The following is an 18019-nucleotide window of genomic DNA, read 5'->3' as shown; positions in this document are numbered from 1 at the left end:
AAATAAAATCCTATGTCTTTTGGGTTTCTCTCTCAATCATAAATTGGTATCTTTTGTCTCCTTTTATACATTCTAGTGTATATTATAAAAGCATTACAATTCCATGAAAGGATGTGACATCTGTCATATTAGAAAAAAAGTAAATAAGTTTCAAATTCAGCTGAATTAATTTTTTTAAGGCAGTTTAAAACAAAAGTATATTTAACATGTAATGCATAAACTTGAAATAACGTAATAGATAAGTGTCGAAAACCACATAAAGTCAAGCTTTTAAAACATATCTTTACATGTAGGAGGCAGAAAACTAAGTGAAAGCCTTAAGTATATGTATATATTTAATTCATACCTTATCCTACATACATAGTTTTGGTGTTGTAGGATTACTGGGATTTACTTTCAATAATATGGCCTATATTTGAATAGGGTTCAACAACATTCATGTATGGTTACAAAGATTACACATGCCCCCAAAAAATACGATTATAGGTCATTTTTGTTGCACATTTCTTACACTTCCTGAATGTTAGTAGTATCAATGTTGTCAAGTTGTGTCTGGAATGCAACAATGTGCTGCTGTTTTCTTCACTTTTGTCCAAAATACAAAAAAATCAAAAGAAATTGTGTAAAGCTTTATCTGCTTAAAAAGATATTCTGAAGAGATTAGTCATAATATTGTTTACTAAATCTGTGGTACTAAGATTTACTGGTTCAGCTTAGGGCTTCATGATCTGATTTAGTAGTATACACACCACTTGTCTTTAATGAAATATGATGAAATAAAGGATTATGACAAAGCCTCTAGTCATTGTTTTCTTCTCCAATAATTTTGAACATCGTAAAAAACCCAACTATCTCCTTAAAAAGGCACTTAATTACAAAAATAGAAAACCTCAGTATTAAACAAGTCTTGCAATTAGATAAATAAATGAGGGAGTTTAAAATCTTCGCTGGAAGCACATACCATACAGAACTTAAACCTCTTTTGTAATTAGATATAAGCCAGTGTACTGGTACTATCCATTTTAACAACAGATGTATAGCCCAAAGCCCAAAAGCATTGGTCAGAATTTAACAAGTTCAAATGATTTAAATCTCTGCTTGAAATTTAAAACTTATCCTGACAAAGGTTTGATAGTTAAAATGAAAATAAAATATGTAGTATCTGAAAAAGGATTTAAGCCTATTTGCCTATCTTCTTAAGTGTATGTATAAATAAATTGCAATTTGTGTCATTGAAGATATGTAATATGTTAACCAAATGAAGCATTGAGATAAATAGTAAACCCCCTTTATACCTGTTATATATGATAATCATCATATTGGAAGCATTAATTGGTTAACATATTACTTATTTTGATATAGAGAATCAGCATTATGTATAACTTGATCAAAGTCATTCATGCATTAAATGAAGGTCATGGTCATTTTATCTTAATTTAGACCTTTGTTGGCCAACTTGATACATCAACTGACAAAAGATTATTCCACTTTGATTTGTTGTTGCTCAATTCTAAACTTTTCAAAATAACAAAGACAGTGGAATGTATAGGCAAAACGTAATATCTTCTTCCCATTTTTGTAAAGCGGGAGGGTCATAAAAAAAAACCTCACTATTGAAGTAATTGAACACAGCAATAATCTGCACCACCCAGCCATCAACAAATTAATCATATAAAAAATAGCTCACAAACAGCTCTGAAAGGTCTTTTTAGAGTTGATAGCATCATCTTGGGTTTCTTTTGCATCAAAAATGTATTTTTTTCTGGCATTGCATAGTGGAAACAATCTAAAAAATATTAATTTGGCATCAGATGACCTTAAGGTGTGAAATACAAACATTGCTTATGAACACAACAAAAGAAAAAAAATCAAAAGAATATGATGAATTCTGCAAAAAAACAGTAGACTACTTTACTACATTAGTGTCATGGTAAAACATGACATTGAGGATAGAATTAATGAACATTCCCTAATTGGGCGTTAGTTATGTCCTTTTTAAATTTGGATAACTTAGATCTCTTTAGATTTAGTTAAATTTTGCTTTTATTTTGGAACAGAACATCATGCTTAATATTTTAATCATAACCTAATTTGTTCCATGTAGAACACAAATGGTGGAATTAGTAATTCAAAAGTAATTACAAAATAAGGGGGGTTTTAATAACAGAAATTTTATACAAATAGTCAACTGAAATTTAAGCACATTACATTAGTTAAAATGAGAGAAAAAAGGTATAACAATTGCGAAAACTCCATTCTTTATATGTAAAATTATTTTATTCTAGTTAGCAAAAGTTTCTGCTAGTTGGTTTGAAAATTAAGAATAAACAAGATTTAAACAGTACAATGACAGTCCAAATTTCTAATTTTCACATGTTATTTGCTTTTAATCATAACTAACATTAGCATTTTCATTCTTATTTCTTTTGGCTAAATCTATGAAAAAGCATGACTGGTCACCACACATAACTTGCTAAAAGCAAGCATGCACAGATCTGTTTTCAGTATTGAAAAATATGTGTACCGTATATGTAAAGCAGACAAAACAACTTTCTTTGTAGAGAGGATAAACAGACATAAAAGGTCTTCTTTCAGGTAGATCTTACATTGATTATGTAAATATTTTTTCTTAAAGGAAGGGTGGATATATATTTCAGTTTAAATTGATGCCTTTTGTATCCGGATGAGCATTTTTGAAGTATGTTAGTGACAATTGAAAAAAGTGCTTAAAAAGACGGAAAATGCAATTCAAACGATGTAATTCCTATAAAGCTGGTACATAAATGTAGATTTTCCATTATAATTCCCTCATTCTTAGTGTTGTTAACAATGGACTTTAAAAAGAATAAATAAACTTGTAGTTAATTTGTATATAAGTTTTTCATGTGTTAGATTGACTCATTATGTAATTTTCAAATAAAAATTAAATAGATCAGGACAAATTAGGTTTCTAAGTCAATATTTATCATTTAGCTTGTTTACACCTTCCTCTCTACAGTATGTGTCATTATATATACGTATGATGCAAACAAACAAACATAATTCACATTTAATTTATGAGGTCATTATAGAAATTTATATATTTTTATAGACTTAAAAGGTAAAAAAATACATGACCATTTATATAAAACAGCTATTGCATACTAAGAGATGTTTTTGACAAATATAATACATGGAATCAACTGTAGGATTTTCTTTGAGCTCAGATCCTTTTGCATGGTATTTGTGTTAATTAACATACTATTAAGGTTCTGTTTACAGAGTAGAACCTTTTAGTACTGACTGTAACATTGAAAAAGCCTTAGTATAATATTTTAGATACCTATAGGATATCTACAATATATTGGAACAAATATCAGTTTTGGTTATCTCCCTTTTAAGATCACTGTATTCATAATGATCATAGTTAAAATGTTTTCTTTGCTAACATTGAAATTATTCAATTATCCTTAACATAATTTTTTGGAGTATTACTGATCTTTAAAGACCAGGTCTGACCTAAAAATTTTACCAGGTGGTAAGTGATCTTGATAACAGTATTTTTCAGGCCTCATGTTTACCTTTGAGAGATCTAGCAACATAGTGTATTCAGGAAAATATTGGTAATTCTAGATTTGTTAATACTTGAATGAACCTATAGATATTTTGCTAAGAGATTCTGATTTTAATGCATAGCATAGCAGTAAATTTAGATTAAACCTTAGTAGTTGAAGGACCAGCCTAACTATTTATTGTTACAATTTCCACTGTTCACTTTTACTGAATAAACCATCTTTTGAATGAAATATGACAATATGAATAATGTCCCTTTTATTTAAATATCAAATTAAATACCTACTTCAAACAGTAGGCCAATTTTTAAAGAGGATTATTCACACACAGGAATTCCAACTACCTACTAAAAAGACAAGAAATCATTGATAACATATCATCTATAAATGGAGACCTCTTCAATTTTATCAGTATTGAAAGGTCCTTCACAATTTAAATAGGGTAAACACTAATAATAAAGTAGGAAAGCCTTCAAAATTAATGAACGATTTGATTTCATACATATTTGATAAATGTAGAACCTAGGTGACAACTGTCAATATTTTCCTCTGTATGTCACAATTGAATATACTCTGTTTGTTAAATAGATACTTAGTGTTTAGGTTTAGGAATGAATACTGACTTTTGATAATTTGATTGTAATATGAGATTTATTCTCATAAAGGAATAAAAGGCAAGCTATGTACAGATTTGTTGCTTCAGAGGGAAAACATGTTCTTTTTTATTAAAAATATTTTATTCACAGAAAAAATGCAAGTTCAAAGATAAGAGACAGATGGTATGTGTTTCAGAAATCTGCTTGCTTTGGCTTCCCAAGAATGGCTTCTTTAAGAAAATTTGTCAGCAAACCCAATTCATTCATTATGCAGTGTATCCTGCTTGTTTGTAGAATAGAGAAGGCTGTTGAATGTTCTATTAGATTATAAAAATCAGAGTAGTTTGTTATAGTTTAACTGGTTGGGGTAAACATTTAGAAATTTAAGCCAATGAAATGCTTTTTATGCCCTTTTAATGGGCATTATGTTTTTTGGTCTGTGCATCTGTTCATTTGTTCCTTCGTTCATTCATCCGTTTGTTCGTTTGTACTTTCATTTGTCCATCTGTCACACTTCAGGTTAAAGTTTTTGGTCCAGGTAGTTTTTGATGAAGTTGAAGTTCAATCAACTTGAAACTTAGTACACATGTTGCCTATGATATGATATTTCTAATTTTAATGCCAAATTAGAGTTTTTACCTCATTTTCACGGTCCACTGAACATAGAAAATGATAGTGCAGATTGGGCATCCAGATTCAGATTCAGATTCAATATTTTATTAAAGTCTCACTACTTGCAATACATAAATATACAGTACATACAGAGTATATACACAATATAAAACAGACAATACACAAATATAAATTACAAGTACCATTCTATTAAGAATTATGAGAGACTATAAAACCATTTCTATATAAAACTAGTTAAAATACATACGATTATTAAAATCATTTCATTTTAAGAATATAAAAAGGTATTTCTTCTACTTAAAATATCAAAACAGGTTTTGGCAACCATATCATAACAATTAATGTTTTTAAATAAATAAACAAATTTATCATCATCAGACAAATCATCAAAATCTACATTATATTTCATAGCTTCGCTATATAAACAAAAGCTCAAATGTGCATATGAAGGACATGATAGTATTACATGTTTTTCGTCTTCTATGTTATCATTAAACATAAAACACATAAAACACACTCTTTCGTCTACATTTTTATTTTCATTCCACCCTGTTTCAATTCTCAACGGAACTACTCCGCATCTAAATTTAGCAAAAGCACTTCTATATCTATAAGATAATGTTTTAGATAAATATAATTCACTACCATAACTGTCTTTAAACAATTTATAAGTCCGCAATTTTTTACCAACATCTTGTGTTAATATTCTATTTTGCAAATTTTCTATATACTTATCAAGTAAAAATTCTTCTATCTGCATAATATTTTGTTTACACAGTACATTATTTAAATCAGTATACAAATCTAAATTACATTCTTTAAACTTAGACATAATCCTAAAACACCAATTTCTTCTCTTATTAAGAGCATTTCTATAACACCATTTAAAAATTCTATAATTTAATCTATCTGTGCACATTATGTTACATCTAGCCCAGTGTCGAAAAACACAAGTCCACTGCTTAACACTTGGAGGTCTCCAGCCCATATCCCCTTGAATTGCATCGTTTGGGGTATATTTACCCACACCCATAAAAGACCAGATAGCTCTGTTCTGGACAGCATTTATACATGAAAAATCTCTGGTGCCCCAAATGGCTGCACCATAACTTATTACTGGCCAGACCAGGCTATCAAATAATTTATTAAATGTACTGTACTGGAAACCTCCATGGGCCTTACTCTTTACAATAATCAAACTTAATGCCCTGTTCGCTGATTTGGCTACAGCTTTAGCCATTACATCATAATTTAAAAATTCAGTTAATAGTAAACCCAGATATTGATAGCTTTGTACAATACATATCTGCTTATCATTAAATAAAAACACTGTTGTTGTCTGCTGTACAGAAGGATTTCTAAAGTGTACAATTTTAGTTTTCTCGTGATTAACATTTAATAACTTATTTTTACACCATATATTTAAAACATCTAAGAGTAATTGCAAATCGCTTTCATTCTCTGCAATCAGTACAATGTCGTCTGCATATAACAAAATGCCAACTTTTTCACCATCAATATCAATACCAATATCTAATGCTTTAATATTTGTAACTAAGCTGTTTATAAAAATATTGAATAAAATTGGCGACAAAACACAGCCTTGTTTTAGGCCTGAATTTACACTAAACCATTCAGTCATATGCCCATTTAATTTAATAGCACATTCAAATTGAGAATTAATAGCTTTAATAACACACAAAAAATGTTTACTTATACCAAGATCATTAAGATCATTAAACAATAAATTTCTATTAACTGTGTCATATGCCTTTTTAAAATCTACTGACACTGTAAACGTAGATAATTTTCGTAATTTTCTGGTTTCAATAATCGATGTTAGCGTACTCAAATGGTCAATAGTACTTCTACCCCCCCGAAATCCGTTTTGCTCATCGTATAAAATATTTTTAGTTTCTAACCAAGATACTATTCTATTATTTAAAATGCTACAAAATAATTTATAGCTACATGGTGACAATGTAATGCCCCGATATGAAAAAGGATCACGAGTGTCTGTTGTAGAACACTTAGGTATAGGTGTTATTATCCCTTTTCTCCACATGAAGGGGATTTTTCCCAAATTTAAGGGGGTAGACCTTGGTCCAGGGAGATAACTCTTTAATTCAGTGATGCGTTTGTAATAGTCAAGTTTTATTGATGTATTTTAAGCATTTACCTGAAACAGATTGAAAATAATCTATGTATCCTAGAAGCTTGGAACATGTTTATGAAAATGGCTGACACAAACGTACTGATGATTTTAAGAGTTATTACCCTTAACCTAGGTCTACCACCTTAAAACACTTATTAAATAAATTATGTAAAACATTTAAAAGTAAATCATTTCTATATAATTCTATAGGTATCAAATCAATACCTCCATGTACTAGGGACACATTCTTGTTATAAATCTAGATGGAATCATCATACTTTCAGGTACCACAGATAAACAAGGCCATGCAGAAAAGATATGTTTTCATCAAAAATCTAAATTTTAGAATAAAAGGTCAAGATAGTATTGTTTCTATTTTCAGGACCCAGAGGTTAGCAGTGTATGGCTGCAGAGTCAGGATTTCATAGGTCTTGGATTTAATATAGCTGGTAGCATGAGAGATGGTATATTTGTCAGTCAGGTTCACAACAGGGGACCAGCTGTAGAATCAGGACAATTTAAAGTTGGTATGTCTCTTGATGTTACATGAGCAAATCTATCAGAAAGATATGGAATATGAAATTAATTATTTTGTTTTATTTTTTTCCAAATGTTATCTACATAGTATAAAAAAAAAAAATGTAAGAGATAAAAAGTTAGTTGATGTATTAAGAAACACACTAAAATAAGCACATACAGATCCACAGTACTTCTTTGTATTTTTATGTTCTTTATCCAAATGTACCATACTGCATGATGTTAATATTTTTTTCTTATGAGTGTTAAATTTGAGTCTGGTAAGGCAACAGCAAAATGCTTACTTGGATTTTAATGTGTTAGTTCACAAGATAACAGTCTGCAAAAAGACATCCTACATTGCCAAGACACATTATTCTAACAATTAGCTAAACAGTCTTGGCTCTCAATTCTTTATGTTGCATACTTAGTTAAAAAGCATCATATACCAAGTTTTAAGTCTTTTGTTGGACCAGGTTAGGGATCAAACCAATCATCAACTATCTTGTTATTAAGGCATGCAGGCTTCTACAAGACCACCTAGATGGTAGAAGATACATAAACATATTTGTCTTAACTAACAGGAAAACAAACAAAGCAAAGGAAATAATTTGTAAATAGAGAAATAATTCAGCATATATACATCAAGTTATTCATGCAACATTGCATTCAATGAGTCTCTTTCCTTTGTGTATAAAATTTCTAATTTTGTATACAATTTATTTTTCAGGGGATCGTATTTTGAGTGTAACCATTTCCTTTGAGAACATGGTGTATGAAGATGCACTTACCATTCTTAGTTATGCCTCACCCTACCCTGTCAGAGTCACATTACAAAAAGAGAAACTTGTACGTAAAGACCGTCGTGTCAGCGAGTCTCCGTCTACTCTCAGTCATCCTCTGTACAGAAGTCAGTCAATGGATACGTTAAAGAAAATAAGGAAAGATTCTACATTAATGCCTCAAAGGAGCTTTAGTGAAATGAGGCCAGAAAAAAAGAAGGAAAATCATCAAAGGTCATCAGCGGCACCATCTTTCTCTGGTAAAGGGGAAGCTTTCCCGACAATTCAAGAAAATGGAAGTAAGAATGATTTAAAGTTAACAAATGGTGAGGAGGTCTTCAAAGAAACAGTAGTGACAGTAGAGAGGGAACCAACTAATATCCCATCAGTCACTGTAGATATGGTGGACGGAAATGAAAAACATGACACGTCAAATGCAACAGCTTTTGCTGCAAACTTGTTTGATAAACTGAATGAACAAGATAAGCTAGATATGTTGAGACTAAGTTATGAAGATCCAAATGATGACTCAAATAATAGTAAAGTTGTTGTTTCATCTGCTGAAACTTCTTTCACTGAAACTCCTAAATCAGTAGGTTCTTTAGACTTGGATACAGTTGTTGTAGAATCAAAATCTGCTCCAACCAAACCAGAAAGGAGGAAAAAGAATCGGTCTAGTGGTAGCAGTGTATCGTCCAGTGACATTTCTATCAGTCCAAGAGTTAGTTCATTACAGTCACCAGATATTGAAGTACAGGAAGTGTTCACCGAATCAGACGTACAGTTATCAGAATCACAACCAAAGTCCTATGTATATATAGATGAGGTATCAGAGGAAATTATCACACCTGCAATTAAGGATAGAAATACTTCAGTCTTGAGTGACAAAATTGAATTCAGTGATGTGGACATTACTATAAAATCTGATACCTCAAGGTCCTCACCTGATATCGGTAGTCTTACACTTGTGGATTACAGCTTATCAGATATGGAAAGTACTCTGAGACCGTCAACTCCTGATAATAGACCTATTGTTGATGAGGAACTTATTACTCCAGAGCATTCAAAGAAAGATTCTTCTGGTCAGTTATTATCAAATCTGATAGCATTTAAAGGTTCCCCAACCGAAAATGGTGAAAATTCAAGTATAGGATCAGATGTATGTAATGATACAGTAATAAAAGCATCCAATAGCAGTTCATCATTTTCAAGCTCTGGCGATGAAAAAAATGAATCAAAATTACAAAATACCTCAGAAGTTGACTTTAATGTGACATCATCAAACCCTAGTTTGTTTTCTACACCATACCCTAGCAGGAATACAAAAGAATCAATCAGTGGTATGTCCTACGATATATCTATGAATGAATTAAATGATATAGAAACTCAAATGAGCCAAAAATCAAAACAAGAAAAGGATTCACAAAAAAGGGGAATAGCTTTTGAAGTGAGGGATGATTATACTACTGGATCAGTGAGAACAGTTACTGTTGATTCAAAATCATCATCTGTTTTGAGGACAATGTCTTGTTTTGATAAAATTGGAAATTTAGAACAGTATGAAAATACATTGCAAATGACAAGAACAGGTTCTTTCACAGGAAATGTGACGAAAGATTCTACTGACAATTCATTAGATTGGTCAGGTAAAAGGTTAGTTAGGTCAGGATCATTTTCTGATATTCCACAGGATGATTCAGTTAAAGATTGGCGAGACCATAATGTTATTGATGATAGCGATACCATTAATTCCAGTATAAATGAAGATATCATTTCATCAAATGATAGTATCAATGAAGATGAAAGTGAACAAAAAGGAATGAAAAAATCAAATTTCTTTCGAGCAAGAGAAAATTTAGCAAATTTGTCGGACAATTCTGAATCACTGCAGTCATTACATTCTTTGACAGAATCATCAAGTCGTAGTTCAACGCCACCACCTCCATATACTGCCAACGGGAAGGACAATGGTCTCGGTTTGTCTCCGGATTCCATCAAACTCCCCAATAATTTAACAGATGTAATTTTCAATACTGACAGTGACAATAATATTATTCCAGCGGTAAAAATTGAAAATAAAGAAAACATTCGTGTGTCAGTTTCCACGTCCGGACATGATGACGATGACACAGACTGTTGATTTTACTAATTACCTCATGAACTGGTCATTTTTGGTTAAAAAGTTTGGGCATACATGTAAAAACCTTTTATTTTTGGAAAAATCTTATGGTGCTGTTCTAAATATGCATATTACTGTATTGAAATAGGACTTACAATTATAAGTCTGTTTCTGACTTTTCCTGCTGGATGTTTTAAAACGTTATAAATACCCACCTTTATATTTCACCTACTTATATAGTTATCAATTAATGAATATGAAAATCTGCTTGCATCATACAATAAGTTCCATCATTCTGTGTCTATGGTACATTGTCTGTTTTAGTAAATATGTATGTTAAACTTATAATGTGATGCTCATGAAATTCTACCTCATTTCAACATCCATTTATAATTTTATTGGTGATTGTTTTTCTGTAAACAAATTAAAATGTGACATAGAATAAATTACAGTTGAAATGAAAGGATGAACTTTTTTAAGATCAGAAGAATGTGTTGTATAATATCCTATAAACAAGTGTGTCATGTTAATTACAGAAATATTTGTTTCTTTTACATTTGCATAACAAAGGTTATTAAAGTTGAACAACACTTCTGTAATGATTTTAACATACTAAAGCTGGAAAAATTAACATTTTTAGCTAATGTATTCGAAGATGTTTGCAGAAAAAATTATCCAGTATGAATTGTGTCAGGGTGATTAGCCAAGTGATTGTGACAGTAAACATTTTGAAATTGTTTATACTCAAATTTTATCATATATATATTTTGTATATTCAACTATCCAATGTATGATTTATTTAAGGTCTTATTGGAACTATTTCTCCCAGAAACAGGGTTCTGTTTAAAATCTATGCAAAATTTAAAAGTCATAGTATATATAAGCTTTTAGGTGAAACCACAGATTTTTACTTTTATTGATATGTTGCAGTTAAATTTTAATTCTGATTTTTTTTAAAGTTATATATCAGTTAGTTTAAATTACCTTTTCATTGTGTTTTTTTTTATATTTTTGCTTGAATTTTATAAGCATTGCTTTTCAGTATGCTTTGTATGTTTCAATGATGGACAATGTCACAATACAATTCAATTTGATACAGTTTGACGTAATTTGTATGCCTTAATAAAAAGAAACAACTAAAACATTTTTTCAATAATGCAAAAAGAAAAATTACATACCTAAAGCTATTTATTATGTAGACAATTTTTTCATGAGTAGAAGGAAGGCTGGATTATCTCCCTTTAACTGCAAAATGGGATTTTATAAAAAGGAAAATTTGGAATTTGACATCATATGCATGTTTAATCAATGTTAAAAATATTCATATATATGGTGCTTAATTTGTTATATATAAATTCACAGGGTAGTTTGTCCTGCATAGGAATAATTAAGACATTTATTCCCTGTTCTATATTTTATTAAAGCTTATCATGGTTGACCACTCTGTATGCTACAGCTAGTATACTAAAATATTTTTGTTATGCCAAAACATTTCAGCAGTGCTATTTTTTATTGTCTTGTTTAAGTATTTATATTATGTTCATGTTTTTGTAATTATGAATTGTAGATAGCTGTTTAAATTGTAGATTAATTATTAATTTGTATATTAGTGTATATCTTATAATCTTATAATATTAAGTGCAATACTATAGTCAATATATATACATATTTTGCATTTTAACATCAGGTTGTTTTAGTTGTTTATCATACATATATACACATTTAATGAAATGGATAACATAATTTGAAATATTAAATCAATATTGTGCAAATGTTTAGAATACACAGATTTTAATGAAATGAAAAACTAATATGGAGGTATTTAAAAAAAAATCTTTTCATTACATTCCATGATATTTAATACTTATATTTTTATGGTTAGACATAATTTTTTTTTAATTTCCAAACTTTGTCCCAAAGTTTTATTAAAATAGTGATTTAATTCTGTTTTTAAACCTCATTTAATTCCAGTCTTAATTTTTGCTCATTTTATAAGATATTTATTTTACATATTTGATTTAGAAAATATAGACCAAACATTAAATTTTGGTATACCATGACTATATAATAGCAATATCAGGGTTATTTTAAGTTGAATAATTTCCACTTTTAAAGCAAATATTTTTGATTGGTCTGTATGGCTGTATTTGTGAAAGAATGGCTCATTGTTTTGTTGTTTTGAGTTAATTCTATGAGAACTGATGTTTTGAAACAGGGTTACTTGCAGATTTTATTTGTAATATGTTTATCCTTTTCAATGAATATTCAATTATTTTTTTTTGCTGTTCCAGAAAAAAGAATGTTTAATTTTATTGGACTATATTACGAGTTGTCCCCTTTGTATGATAAATGTCAGAATAAGATGTTATACAATTTAGATTCTCATTATTTTTCGACAGCAAAATTATTAAAAGGGATGTTGGGGAAAGATACGGACAAACATTTTAGAACTATCAGTGCAGTCAAAGTATAGTTTTAACTATGATGTTTCTGATAAGAGTTGAACAAATAATCTAGAGGGTTTTGTAACTTTTCAGTCTTAAAAAAAAATTGCATAGCCACTGGCCTATAACCGATTTGTTAAGGGCTTAATACTTTTACATATGATTAAGATGCAAATAGGTTAACAGTTTTTATTAAGAACCAATCATTTCATAGTTCATGGATTCTATTTTAGTTAATATCAAGTAATTTGATAGTTTCAGACGTATATTTTTTATTTTGCAGCCAACAAAGTTTGAATGATTGTATTTGGTGTATGATTGGTTTTCTGGCTATCTTATAACTGTATTGCAGATGTCAGGCACAAACCCAATTAAATTATTTTTATTTAGTTTATTTTTTTCTTAATACCTTTTTGCAGATGCAAGGATTTTTTAATCTAAACAAAAAGATTTTTTTTAAAAACAACGAATATAAGTAATTTTATTATGTGTATAGCAATGACAATGTAGATAAATATGTTATATTTACAATATTTGTGTATCATGACAAATAAAACATACTCAGGTTGGTTGTCTTCTGTCATATTGCCATTGTATCCTAAACATTCTACAAATAGTTTTACATAAAAAGGATAACAAAATCACAACAACAAAAAATAGGGAAATACAGATCACACCAACCATCAACATTTGTCAGAAAAAATTATGTCTTGATAACAAAAAATGAAGTAAAGTTAAACAAGCTTTACATAAGATTAATATGTATTATGTCATACATCTAGAGGTCGATTTGTCATATATCATACATCTAGTGGTAAATATGTCTTATGTCATGCATTTAAAGATCAATATGGCTTATATCATACTTCTAGAGGTCAAAATGTCTTATGTCATACATGTAGAGGTCACTATGTCTTATGTCATACAGGTAGAGGTCAATATGTCCTATGTCATACATCTAGAGGTCAATATGTCATGTCATACATCTAGATGTCGATTTGTCTTACGCATTCATCTAGAGGTCAATATGTCTAATGTCATACATCTAGAGGTTGATATGTCTAATGACATTTGTCTAAAGTTCAATATGTCTTATGTCATACATCAAGAGGCCAATATGTATTATGTCATTCATCTAAAGGTCAATATGACTTAAGTCATTCATCTAAAGGTCAATATGACTTATGTCATACATCTAGAGGTCAATACGTCTTATTATGTCATTCATCTCAAGGTCAATATGACTTATGTCATTCATCTAAAGGTCAATATGACTTTTGTCATACATCTAGAGGTCAATATGTCTTATGTCATTCATCTCAAGGTCAATATGACTTATGTCATTCATCTAAAGGTCAATATGACTTTTGTCATACATCTAGAGGTCAATATGTCTTATGTCATTCATTTAGAGGTCAATATGTCTCATGTCATACATCAAGAGACCAATGTATGGTATGTCATACATCAAGAGATTAATATGTCATACATCTATGATTTTTATCTTAAGGATTACATTTGGTATTTTATACATCAAGAGATCGATATGTTATATATCTAATGGTCAATGTGACTGGTCATTTATCTAGAGATCAATATGTTATACAGCAAGAGGTCAATATGTCATTCATTTAGAGGTCAATATGACATAATATGTCATAATTCTAGAGATAAAAATTTCATACCTAGAACTCAATATATCCTTTATCATACATCTAGAACTTGATATTTTGTACATCAATTTGTCTTTTGTCATATATCTAGAGATCAATATGTCTTATGTCATTCATTTAGAGGTCAATATGTCTCATGTCATACACCAAGAGACCAATGTATGGTATGTCATACATCAAGATATTAATATGTCATACATCTAAACTCAATATGTCTGTCAGAAATCAGGAGTTCAATATGTTTTATTTCATACAACAAGAGATCAATGTGTCTTACATCTAGAGGTCAATATGTCTTATGTCATACACTAAGATATCAATATGGCATACATATAGAACTCAATATATCTTATGTCATACATCTAGAGCTCAATAAGGTTTATGTCATATATCTAAAAGTCAATGTGCCAAACATCTAGTTATCAATGTGTCATACATCTGGAGGTCAATATGTCTTATGACATACATTTAGAGGTCAATATGTCATGTCATAGATATAGGAAGAAGTGGTGTGAGTGCCAATGAGACAACTCTCCATCCAAGTAACAATTTAAAAAGTAAACCATTATAGGTTTAAGTACAGCCTTCAACATTTATAAGTTTAAAAGTTGATATGTCTTATGTCATACATCTGAAAATTTCAGGCAGATACATCTTGACCTGATTAACAATTTTACTCCCTGTTAGATTTGCTCTAAATGCTTTGGTTTTTGAGTTATAAGCCAAAAACTGCATTTTACCCCTATGTTCTATTTTTAGCCATGGTGGCCATCTTGGTTGGTTGGCTTGGTCACCTGACATATTTTTTAAACTAGATACCCAAATGATGATTGTGGCCAAGTTTGGTTAAATTTGGCCCAGTAGTTTCAGAGGAGAAGATTTTTGTTACAGATTACCAAGATTTACGAAAAAATGATTAAAAATTGACTATAAAGGGCAATAACTCCTATAGGGGTCAACTGACCATTTTGGTGATTTTGACTTATATGTAAATCTTACTTTGCTGAACATTATTGCTGTTTACACTTTATCTCTATCTATTATAATATTCAAGATAATAACCAAAAACAGTAAAAATTCCTTAAAATTACCAATTCAGAGGCAGCAACCAAACAACAGGTTGTCTGATTCATCTGAAAATTTCAGGGCAGATACATCTTGACCTGATAAGCAATTTTACTCCCGCGGTCAGATTTACTCTTAATGCTTTGGTTCTTGAGTTATAAGCCAAAAACTGCATTTTACCCCTATGTTCTATTTTTAGCCATGGCGGCCATCTTGGTTGGTGGACTTAGTCACATGACACATTTTTTTAAACTAAATACCCCAATGATGATTGTGGCTAAGTTTGGTTAAATTTGGCTCAGTAGTTTCAGAGGAAAAGATTTTTGTAATAGTTAATGCTGGACGACGACAGACGTGGGTATTGGCTCTGCTCATTGTTGAAGGCTGTACAGTGACCTATAGTTGTTAATGTCTGTGTTATTTTGGTCTCTCATGGACAGTTGTCTCATTGGCAATCATACCACATCTTCTTTTTTATATATACAGTATGGATTTTCTTATTGTATAATGTCATACTGTGTCTCTTATCTACTTAATTACTCTGGTGGAAAGTTCTCTCATTAACAACCATACCACATCTCCTTATCTATGAAATGACTAAAAACAGATAACAATAGGATTTTTTTCCTGTGAACTATTTTTTAGCTCACCTGACATGAAAGGTCAAGTGAGCTTTTCTCATCACTTGGTATCCGTCGTAGTCCATCGTTGTCAGTTGTCATTAACTTTTACAAAAATCTTCTCCTCTGAATATACTGGGCCAAATTAAACCAAACTTGACAACAATCATCATTGGGGTATTTACTAATTTAGTTTAAAAAATGTGTCTGGTGACCTGGCCAACCAACCAAGATGGCCAGCATGGCTAAAAATAGAATGTAGTGGTAAAATGTAGATTTGGGCTTATATCTCTGAAACCAAAGCATTTAAAGCAAATCTGACATAGGATAAAATTGTTTATCAGGTCAGGATATATTAGCCCTGAAATTTTCAGATGAATCCGACAACCTGTAGTGGGGTTGCTGTCCCGAGGTTAGTAATTTTTACAGAAATTTTGCAGTTTTTTTGTTATTATCTTAGATATCATTACCTACAGTATCTAATAATATCTTTTATCGCTATTTTGCGCATTTTTCATTTGATTTTCTTTGTGATAATTTTCCTATCATGCTTCTTGCCGGAGATGGAAAAAGTATCGCTAGAAACTAAGCAGGCACGTGCATTGCTAACGAAATTGACATTGAAATTGACAACGTTGTCATAGGTAAAATAGCGATAAACAGATTATCATTGGTCATCTTAACTCGATTGCTTTTCTCACTTTCGCTGTACCAGCTCAAGCGAGAAAATCAATCTCGTTGAGATGATCAACGATAATCTATAAATATCTAATACTATTAATTATGTTTTAACCATATTTTAAATAATTTCCAAAGCAATCAGTAAATACAGGTGAGCGACACAGGCTCTTGCTAGCCTCTTGTTTTTTAATTCAATAACAATTCACCCTTCAATTTCAACAGTCCGTAGAAATATTTCTGATGCAGTGTTACATTACACTATCTCCTGCTGAGATGAATTAATTGGTTAAACTGACTAGAAAGAGGAGGAGAATATAGCATGGGTCAATAGTTGTTAATAGTTTTCAGCATAATTGACACAGATTTTTAGATAATCTATATGTGATCCACAAAAATTAATCAATAGTCCAGAATGCAGCTTACACAAACTATTATTTCATTGCTGCATTGCTACAGTGGAAATTGGAAGTTATATCCCAGAATGAAAGATATCAATGTGCCAAAATTACATAAAACAATAAACAAAAGATATTTTGCTGTGACCTTCACCTCCACTTGGTTATTTAAATGAGTTTTTAACATTACAAAAATTTTAAAAACTTGATGTGTTAAAATTAGACCATGAGGGACTGAAAGGTTCCATACTACGTTTGTACTCGAGTTTTTACATGATTTGCATATCTACAAAGGACTTGAGGATTAGTCTGTTAGAAATTTTTCCCTTGGTTCAAACTTTAATATACCACATCGCTGGAACTACTTTTGTAACATATGTAAATACTTTGTCATTTTCACTGTGATCTATTCCTACTAGATACAAAACGCATGCATGGGATCATCGAAGTACAAAAAATTTGAAATTAAAAACAAGAGTGTATGTCTCACCAGCTTATTTTTCAATTATGATTAAATAATAGAGCTGAGATGAAGGTCAAATGAACCCTATTGAATATCAACCAGATTCTTAGAATAAACCCCTCTATTACCTGAAGATAACTAAAATGTCAAATTTACTGTTGAAGAAAATATCAAACACTGTTTTCAAATCAGTTTTTAATTATAATAACAACAGTATATATTTACTAAACAACAACAAGAAATAAAAAATAAAATAAAATTAATTGTTTTTTGTTTTAAAAACTGTATATAAAACATTTATATTGTACAAACGATGTTAATCTAAA

The 18019-nt window shown here is 30.3% G+C and overlaps 1 protein-coding gene across 1 annotated transcript in view; it reads left to right on the top strand.

Moving 5' to 3' along the window:
* LOC134712218 (uncharacterized) overlaps positions 1 to 13364 on the top strand; it is a 42720-nt gene extending 29356 nt beyond the window's left edge. The window contains exons 5-6 of the mRNA XM_063573547.1: positions 7318 to 7462; positions 8182 to 13364. Of these exons, the coding sequence (XP_063429617.1) occupies positions 7318 to 7462; positions 8182 to 10373 (2337 nt within the window). The 3' untranslated portion in view covers positions 10374 to 13364. The remainder of the gene's footprint in view (positions 1 to 7317; positions 7463 to 8181) is intronic.
* The last annotated feature ends 4655 nt before the right edge of the window (positions 13365 to 18019 follow it).

This window comes from Mytilus trossulus, chromosome 3 (assembly GCF_036588685.1).
Source record: "Mytilus trossulus isolate FHL-02 chromosome 3, PNRI_Mtr1.1.1.hap1, whole genome shotgun sequence".
Taxonomy (NCBI): domain Eukaryota; kingdom Metazoa; phylum Mollusca; class Bivalvia; order Mytilida; family Mytilidae; genus Mytilus; species Mytilus trossulus.
Note: the sequence above shows the minus strand (reverse complement) of the source record. Positions and strands in the feature narration are given on the sequence as shown.